The sequence below is a fragment of the Gavialis gangeticus genome, unplaced genomic scaffold (assembly GCF_001723915.1).
Source record: "Gavialis gangeticus isolate Ggan-Ray unplaced genomic scaffold, GavGan_comp1, whole genome shotgun sequence".
Taxonomy (NCBI): Eukaryota; Metazoa; Chordata; order Crocodylia; family Gavialidae; genus Gavialis; species Gavialis gangeticus.
The window spans coordinates 20,455,583-20,464,880 of record NW_017729027.1 but is presented as its reverse complement, the minus strand read 5'-3'; the positions used below and the strand labels follow the sequence as shown (position 1 = coordinate 20,464,880).

At 38.2% G+C, this 9,298-nt stretch overlaps 1 protein-coding gene across 4 annotated transcripts in view; it reads left to right on the top strand.

The window, feature by feature from the left end:
- The window catches only part of FAM135A (family with sequence similarity 135 member A), a 192,285-nt gene that overhangs the window by 152,846 nt on the left and 30,141 nt on the right, over positions 1-9,298 (top strand). For 3 of the 4 annotated variants that reach the window (XM_019520497.1, XM_019520496.1, XM_019520495.1), the window contains 2 exons: positions 3,726-3,877; positions 6,081-6,191. In XM_019520497.1, coding sequence (XP_019376042.1) covers positions 3,726-3,877; positions 6,081-6,191 — 263 coding nt within the window. The remainder of the gene's footprint in view (positions 1-3,725; positions 3,878-6,080; positions 6,192-9,298) is intronic. The other variant, XM_019520498.1, reaches the window with a different exon arrangement.

Here is a 9,298-nt window from a genome sequence, read left to right as displayed (position 1 = left end):
TCGTTTGACCCCAGTGCTCTTCCTGCCATGGCAGGGGGTCGGACTAGGTGATCTGCTCAGGTCCCTTCCAACCCTAGAAACTATGAAACAATGAATACTACAGAAAACAGTCCAGCTCCAGTACACTAATGCCTGCCTACAGTTACAAGGTAATATGAATGTGCAGCACTTCTCAAAGAACAACACTAGGAAAAGGTAAATATTTTTGTTAAAAGGACCCATTTTTCTAATAGACAACTCTAGATATGCTCACATTAACTTTTGCTATTTTCTTTGCTAAGGGGGGTGAAAAATGCACATAGTAGTCCTGCCTAACTTTGTGTTATACAGAAAAACTAGTTATGCATTTTATTGGAGTTGGTAATTTATAATTTGAATTTTAGCACAGATAGGCTTATCTTGGATTTAGCTGCATTTTCTTCTTTTGAGGCAAATATATATTCCAGCCATGTTTCTAAATCATCCATCTGCGTTCTCAAATGCAACCTTCTTTTAAACATAACTTTGCTAGTTTCTAATCTTCATCCTTTCTCCACTCCAAAATTTGGCACACATCAACAGCTATTCAATATATTCTGTTGAATTTACCTTTAATTAATTTCATTCTTTACCTTTTGTTGTTTTGCTCAGACCTATATAGTCTCCCAAAAATCACTCATGTCCAATCTTCAGTCTATTCAGAATGTTACTACATGATTTAGCACCTCTGCATGCAAACTTTAAGAGCTAGAAGAGACTTAATTTTGATAACTGCTCATAAAACCTCTCAAAGTGCTGTGGCCCTGTCTAGGGACTGTGGTGTATGCTGGGTCAAGCCCATGGGTTACTGTGGCAATTCTTTCATTCTGCTAATGGGGATATGATACTAATTTACCATGAAATCACACAAACCTCCACTGAATTATTTATGTATTAATGTACATGAAATGAGGTTCCATTGTGTTGTGTTTTTTTAGTCCCAAACGGGTCTAGGTTGTAATCCTCATTTGTAGTTTTTATTATATGGTTTATGGTACCAGAAATTATACAGTCTCCTGAATGTGTGAAGTTTTACGCGCAGAGCAGAAGGCCTATAATTGCATGTGCTGTTCAAAATCACATTGCATAGTTACAGTTTTGATTCTGTATGTGAGATGGGCTTATATTTGTACCTAACATCATTAAAAAGCTTTTTGTTCATATTATCTTTGAGAAAAGGCTCATAACACTTTCTATTTAGTCTCATTAAAAGCTTATTGTATGCTCACTTACATCTTTGAGATGCACATGGTTGGTTATTTGATAATTATTTTTTTCTGAAAATTAGTACTAAAACTGTCAGGCCTTTGATGTGTACAATTAAACAATTCATTCCAGATGCTTTGGTTTGTTTATTTTCTAGTGATTTTTTTTTTTTAGGCAGATTAATTTTTCTAATGGAATTTCAATCATGTTAAAGCTGAATTAAAATATGTTGTAGGTCCTAATGTTCCAAGTAAGGAAACTCCTTATATTTTAACAATATGAATTTAGGTCCAGTTTTTCAAATAGAAGTACAAGTGGTGAGCTTATGCTCATGTTGAATACCTGTGTGAAAGTTTTAGCTTTAGCTGTCAGTATCTTTGATTTGTGTGCAAAGATTCTACCTAACGATGGGTTTTGTTTTTTCAGATTTGAGACGTAGCTCAGGGAATACACAGATTTGCCTAAGGTTGTCTGATCCAGTAATTTAGGTTAATATTGGATCCTCAGATACTTTTCACCCTTTAAGATGATAGATAATCTTTCTGCTTAACGAAAGGAAATGAATGGTAGAAGCCAGAGAAAACCATAGAATCTCTGGTTAGCAATATTAGAATTACACTTTGGATACTATTACTTTTAAAGAATAACTCACCTAGGTGATACAAATTGTCTGTAAGGTTAAATGCACTATCTCAAATCTTTATTTTTCAGAAAGTCAATAAAGGCAAGTACTTTACTATCTTTTTCATGTGACTGTGTATGATAACATATTTTTTCATTTAAAATTTAAATTGGCAAATATAATCCCAATTCCTTGTTGCTGTTTGTTGTCAAAAGATATACTGTATCTCAGTAGAGATGCATTATTTTACTAAAGGCACTGATCTAAAATTAATGTAATTAGATTGTTCAATTTCATATTAGAAAGAAATGATAGTGCCTGTTTTAATAAAAATGCCATTTTTAAATGTAAGCTGTTCTTAGAAATGTGTACTTAGGTCTGATTTAAGATTTTGTTGACCAAATTCAGCAATTTAATACTTTTAATCCGTGTGGATTTTTAAAATTAAATTTAAACTACTAATTTCTAGGGCTTATAATTCTTTTAAAGAATGATTACAATACCAAATAATGTTTGCAGTAATTACTTATGGGTATTCGCAACTTAAATTCGTTTTAATGCTTTTTGTCTAGGAATATAGTAATACAAGAAGCAAGGAGAAAGGATGACTTGTGGTTAAGACATTGATTGAGTTTCAGGTGAATGCAGGGAGCTAAGGGGCGAGTTAACCCCAAACATGAAACTATACTGGTATATTTAAACCACAGTAATGGGACTCCTCTTCACCTTTCTGGGGGCAACATGCATCTGATAGAAGAAGTATATTCTGATCTAGTGCAGTAAAATCCCTGTTATCTGGCACGAGTGGCGGATGGGAGGTGCTAGTAAGCTAGAAGTGCTGGTTACCTGAGGCACAGAGTTTCCGGCCAGCTGCAGAGTAGGGGGGGTGGCAGCAGCTGTGCACAGAGCAGCGGTAGCACAGGGTTGTGGGTGGCGGTTGCCACTGTGTGCAAGCTTTGTCCCCTCACAAAGCGGTGAGGCGCCATGTGCATTCCACCACTTTCAGGGGCACAGTAGAAGGCAGAGAGGTGTGGTGCCATGTGCATCCTGCTGCTTTGGTGCCACGCCAAAATTCTGGTTAATAAGGTATTCCGATTGGTGAATAACAGAGATTTTACTGTATGCACTAACCTAAACTGTGGTAAATGTGCGTGTGTAGTCGTCCCCCCTCCCCCCCCCACACACACACATGCTTTATGTATAAACTGTTACATGGATTTTTTCAAGGTAGACCTCTAGCATTATTTTTATACTGTTGGCAGCAGGTCCAAGTGAGATAAGAACCACATTATGCTACAAGGGAGGTATCAGTTTTGATACGCTCCTGACACACACAGTACTCCTGTTGTAGCTAACTTGACTTTAGTGCTCAGTCCACTGAGCAAGCATACTTACGATGTTGCTTCCAGCTTAAATTGTTTGTCCATATTAGTTTAAATAACCTTTTCTTCCTCACTGGAGCACTTCCTGCACCCTGCAAGTTTTCTTGGTAACTAGCATGCATCTAGCAGATTAAACTTCACAACCATCAAGTGGCAAAATTATGTTTTATTGAGTCATGTGCATCACACTTAATATTTACTAAACAGTTGGTGCTAATGGTAATTAGTTCAGAAACAATACACTTTACACGTTTTGGTGCTTTTATGCTTATGCTCAAATATTGTTTTTATTGGTAACTAATTTTAAAGGAATGACCAAAATATTTCTGTCTAAACTGTTGGGCAATATAGAAAATATCAGTACTTTTATTAATAATTTTAAAAATGCATTTTCATTGCTCCTTCAGACTTTTAACTCTGGCACCTGTTCTCACTTTTCACTTTAAAAAAGTTCCGTTCAGGTTCCATGTTATACTACTATTTTTCTTTTTAAATAGCTTTATTGGACATTCGCTGGGCAATTTAATAATCCGTTCAGTGCTCACAAGACCTCGGTTTAAATATTACCTCACCAAGCTTCACACTTTCCTGTCTCTGTCTGGACCACATCTTGGTACCCTGTACAACAGCAGTGCTCTTGTTAATACAGGTAAAAATGTTATTTTCAATGGTATAATTTTAGAACAAATTAATTTGTGGGGAGAATGGCTCAACGTCTTTTCCATTAAATGGTTAATTAAAAAGGGGTATGCAGGTCTTTCTGTTCCTTGAATTATAAGAACCAGATGTATTGTTGGTCTGGTCTTGTGAGCAGAGGGAAAGTGGCAATCTTAAAACCTTATTGTAGTGCCTGAGCATACATATGGGAGTATACTAATGTGTTTGAGCCAGTTTTTATGTTAAGATATTTGCAAAAAAAATAGAGATTCATTCACATATACTATCACTTTCTTATTATGAGGGTGGTGAAACATTGAACTAGACTACTTAGAGAGGTTATGGAATTTCCATCCCTTAAAATTTTCAAGAGCAGACACTTGGCTGGGATAGCTTAGTCAAGGATGATCCTGAATTGAGCAGGATGCTGAACTAGATGTCTTGTGAGGTCCCTTCCAGCTCTCTCATCCAATGAACCAGTGTGCACAGGGCCAGTACAGTGTGTTTCAGTACAATTCAGCCTTGTACAATATAATCAAACCCTTTATGACTCTTGCATCCATTAAATCTAAACACCAGGGTTCAAATATTCTGTGTTGGATGTGTTCAGTAAACAACACAAATTGTTCTGCAGTAATTTCTAATAGCATAATTAAGAAAACTATATGATGGCTTGTGTACAGTTAGTGAAAAGGAATAAGTGAAATTTGTCATGAATTATTTGCCTAAAATTAAAGGGCACCTACACATGTGCTGAACACTGAATTAAGATATGTCAGAACTGACTTGATTAACACTTCCTAACTGGAATGCTCCAGCAGCTTTGGCGTCATGTGTATTCAGTGTCCCTACTCTTCAAAGTGGCAGCTGGGGTGCTTTAAGTAAAGGTTGTTGAACAAGCACCCCAATCACCATTTTGAAGCATGGGAAGCTGAATACATGAGACACTGTGGGCACTCTACCACCCAAATTGCCTGGTAAGGGTTTCAAATTTGTTGGAGTAAACAAATCAGTGGAATTGATTGGACTTTCTACATTTGGCATGCAGAGTATGATATGTAATCCTCAGTGTATATTATGCCCTGTTATGGAGAAAATTTTGACTTAAATCACAAATTATATACTTTACTCTTTCAAACATTATATATCTCAATGTTACAACATTTGAAACCATTTTTTAAAATATAAAAATATGGGCTTAGACCAGGGGTGGGCAAAATGGTGGGTCTGGCTGGTGGCCAGACTCTATTTCCCAGCAGCCCCTGCCTGCATCATTGCAGCTGGTTTCCATGGCAACCCCTGCAATGGCAGGGCTGTGACAGCATTGGGGCAGGGTTCATTACAAGCAGCCCCAGCAGCACTGGCAGGGCAGTGCAGCTGGGTGGGGAGCTGCTCCAAGACTAGGGCTGGGATCTTGCAGTGGTGACAGCATGGTCTGGAGCTAGAGTACAGCCATGATCTGCTGCCTGCACATCCCTGCCTGGGGCAGGTGGGCAGCGGATTGCAGTTCTGCCCCAGCTCCAGACCATGCTGCCACCATTACAAGATCCCAGCCCTGGAATAGCTCCCGGCCCAGCTGCATACCCTGCCAGTGCTGCTGGGGCCGGTCTCCATGGAAACACTGGCCCTGCACTGTCATGGCCTTGCCGCTGCTAGGGTGTTCATAGAAACTGGCTGCAGTGACATGGGCAGGAGCTGCTGGGAAATGGAGTCCGCTGTGGGCTCTATCTGGTCCATGGGTCAGACTTTGTCTAAGCCAGGGGCACACAAAGGTTCCCTTTAAGTGGTTTTAAAGGGGAGGGGGACCTGCTAGCTGTTACTTTGTGACAGCTTGGAGCAGCAGCTTTTGAGGCTGCCCCAAGTGAGCCTTTGGTTCTACCCTGTGTCTGCATATTACCATGTGGTTAATATTTAAGGACATATTCTGACTTTCTGGTAAAGGAATGTATTTCCTATCATTAAGGATATGTACTTATTGAAAACAAAGGACTACATTCTTCTGTCATTGAGTACAAATCCATTAGGATGAAATAGTGGCTGAAATAAATATAAAATGGTTTTGGACTTGATAATACTGACACTGCTAAATAACTGAATCAGGGGAACTGAATGTATGGACAGTAACTACACACTTAACTGATGTTTAGTGATGATTGTACTGTGGAACTGTACTTATGTTGTACCTAACAATACAGGTCTCTGGTTTATGCAGAAGTGGAAAAAGTCGGGTTCTTTATTACAACTGACGTGTCGAGATCATTCAGACCCCCGGCAAACCTTCTTGTACAAACTTAGTAAAAAAACAGGTAAGCTTTGCTCATGTTAGCTGCTAGCATGTTATTGAATACTTTCATTTCCTTTTTATATTCTAATTTTTCTAGAAACAGTTCATTGTTTCTTGAAGTAATAGACTACATAGGCAACATGTCAGACATTTAGTTACATTGAGGTAGGAAGACTATTGCAGAACTAGTGTTAAAGAACTTGAAGCTGTTATTGGTACAGCTAGCCAAGCCGTATGTAGATTTGCACTCTCGCACTTGGTCAGTAGCTTCATTGAGGTTGGATCAAGACTTAGAACTACTCAAGTTTTTCCACATGTAGAGCTGTTTGATTATTTAGATGGAGTGCTTTTCAAACTTTAAACTTCTGTTGTAAAATTTCTACAATGAGACAGTTCCAGGTGGAGATGATTGATGTAATAAAACTCTAACTTTTAGCAAAGTGCACTTAAAGTTAAATTAATTAAAATCTTTCACTAGCCTTCCAGCTGTCCCCATGTTATCATTCACATGCTTGTTTCCATTTCTTTTTCTTGTGTTTTGACATATGCCAATAGGTGATAATAAGTTTAGGTGTTGATTGAAGATATCTAGGCCAGTATCATACTAAGATACAATGCAGTTGCTGTGCACAGGCTAGATTCCAAGTAGGAAGTAGTATAGCCACAAGTGGTACTGTGTGTGGGCTAGTAAGCTCTGCTTTGCAAATCAGTTCAAGGGCAAGCATGTTCACAGCTAGTTAGTGTGTCTCACTAGGTAGCTATTTTGCACCATGTAGATGCCCTAAAATGTTATCACCTGTGGCTTATTCACAGTTAGGCATTATAAAGTTGATGAGGAATCATCAGATAGATATTGCTGAATGTATGCCACTGTGTTGAGGCAGAGGTGTTTAAGTGATTGTAGCAGAAGGCTGCTTCTCCATCAAAGCAGTCAGAGATCTGACTTTCTGGGGGAGTTGGTCTCAGACATGGCAGGGATAAGATCAGAGAGAAAGCATGGATGGGAGAATGTTGATCTGTCCAACTGCTGTTCTCCTAGATGTAAGTCCAGCCACAGAGAAACCTATGAAATGAGCGGGAAAAGGCAAAAGATGTTGAAATGAAAAAATAGTATTCATTCTCTGAGTCAAGTGATAGTTCAGAGATCTATAGGTGCTTTCAGTTTGAAGAACATTGGGCAGATCTCCCTAGTCTCATGATTGATTGATTTGAGAACCTTCCTTTGTCTAGTAGAGTGGTTCTCAAATGTTTTTGGACTTGAGGCACCTCTCACTGGACTCAAGGCACCCCTCCATAACTTCTGTGAATTGAGTGGCATCCAATTTCAGAAACTAATGTATAAATTATAGTGCTTGCCTCCTTGCAGAAGGGTTTGGGGTGGGGGATCATTCAGGCAGGGACAAGCCTGAACCTGCATGTATCTGCTTAGCTTGTCTCCTCACACCTTGTGGCACTTCTCAAAGGATCTGGTGGGACTCCAGGGTGTCCCATCACTTTGGTTGAGAATCACTGGTCTTGTATAATCAAGCTTTTCATCTTTTTTGCTGAAAAAGTAGTTACTTAGAACTTGTTCTTTTCATATTTTTAAGTTCCCTGCCAAGATTTTTCTTTGTTATGAATAATTATTATATAGCTTCCAAAAAACCTAGTGTGTTTTATTAGACTTATTTTTAAAGCATCCATCACCATAATATCTAGGGCCTCTTTATATGTATGTATTGTTCTTAAAAGGAGTGTGGCATTGCACTCCTGAAGTTTAGCAGCTCCTTAATAAAAGTAAAAATTTGAATGAATTCAAAAGATCCCATCAATTACTTAATAAAATGTTTTTATGAAGATAGCAAGACTCAGTTTCTCACTACTCTCCAGTGGATGCTTGTTCTCAAGCCCTTAGTTGGGAAAGATTTATCCTCAGACCTTGTGAAGTGTGCCATCAGCTGAAGTATCCTGATTGAATGGAACTATCATTCTGAAATGCAGTTCCTAAGATAAGTGGTTCTTGGTCAGTACAGAGCTTTAGTGAGAACAAATAACCTTGAAGTAGATTTGGTAATTGGTAGATAAACAGTACAAAACAGCACACAGTGTAGATTCTCGGTGGTCTGTGCTTTGTCTAAGTTCATATTTTTACTATAGGTCATTTATATAGTTCTTCACTTCTTAAGCTAATTTATTCTCTGTCCTCTATAACTTACTTAACCTGAATTATTTTCACCAGCATAGAGAGAGCCAGAATGATAGCTCTACTACTTGCTATCCATCCTTGACAATTTTTCAGCTATGTTACTACTTCGGTCCTTTCAGTTCTTTCTAGTTCTTTGGACTGGGACCCAAGGAGCAAAATTCCTGATGGGCTATTCAATTTCTTTGCGTTTTTGAGACCCTTGAGAAACAGCTTTAAACCATTTCTTCAGTGATTCTGGACGGTGGCAGTTAAACAAAATTTATGAACTTTGGAACATATGTCCTTTGGATAGTTCAGTTTCTGACAAGGGAAGATTTGTTTTTCATCCTTTTCCCCCGTTGGTCAGAAATGTCTCCTTGTCAGTTACCTGCTTTTCTTTCCTTACTTTATAGTTGCATTAGCAAAGCTATCCCTCTTTGTATTTGTCTCTCAACTTAAGAAAACTTCACATAAGAATACTCTGACAATGTAGAAATCATAAACTATACAGGATTCTGTAATTCAGTAATTAATATGACTAAGACTATATGTGCCTCCTTCTTTATAACATTCATGGTTTACCAGTCATCTGTTAGTAATTAAACCTTAAATTGAGGCTTTTTAATGAGCTCTTTCCAGTCAGGTCTTTCTTGCTTAATCTTAATTGCAGGGTTTATTATTTGCCTCTCTGCCTTGTTATTTACTTCCAATATTGTGCCAAAGAAGTATCTGGCAGAGTTCACACCGTGGTCATTTGAGACATCAGGATAGTTTCAAACCTGCTGCACTTGTGCAGCTTTGACTAGACTATCAGATTTTCCAGGGTTAGTAAGAGAACCATCCTAAAAATAAAAATTATGTATATTTTCCACCTTCAAATAAGCACAATAATGAACAGAAGTGTATGGTATAATAATTAAACCTGAATGAAAAGTAAAACAAATATTTTTTTGGGGGGGGGGGGG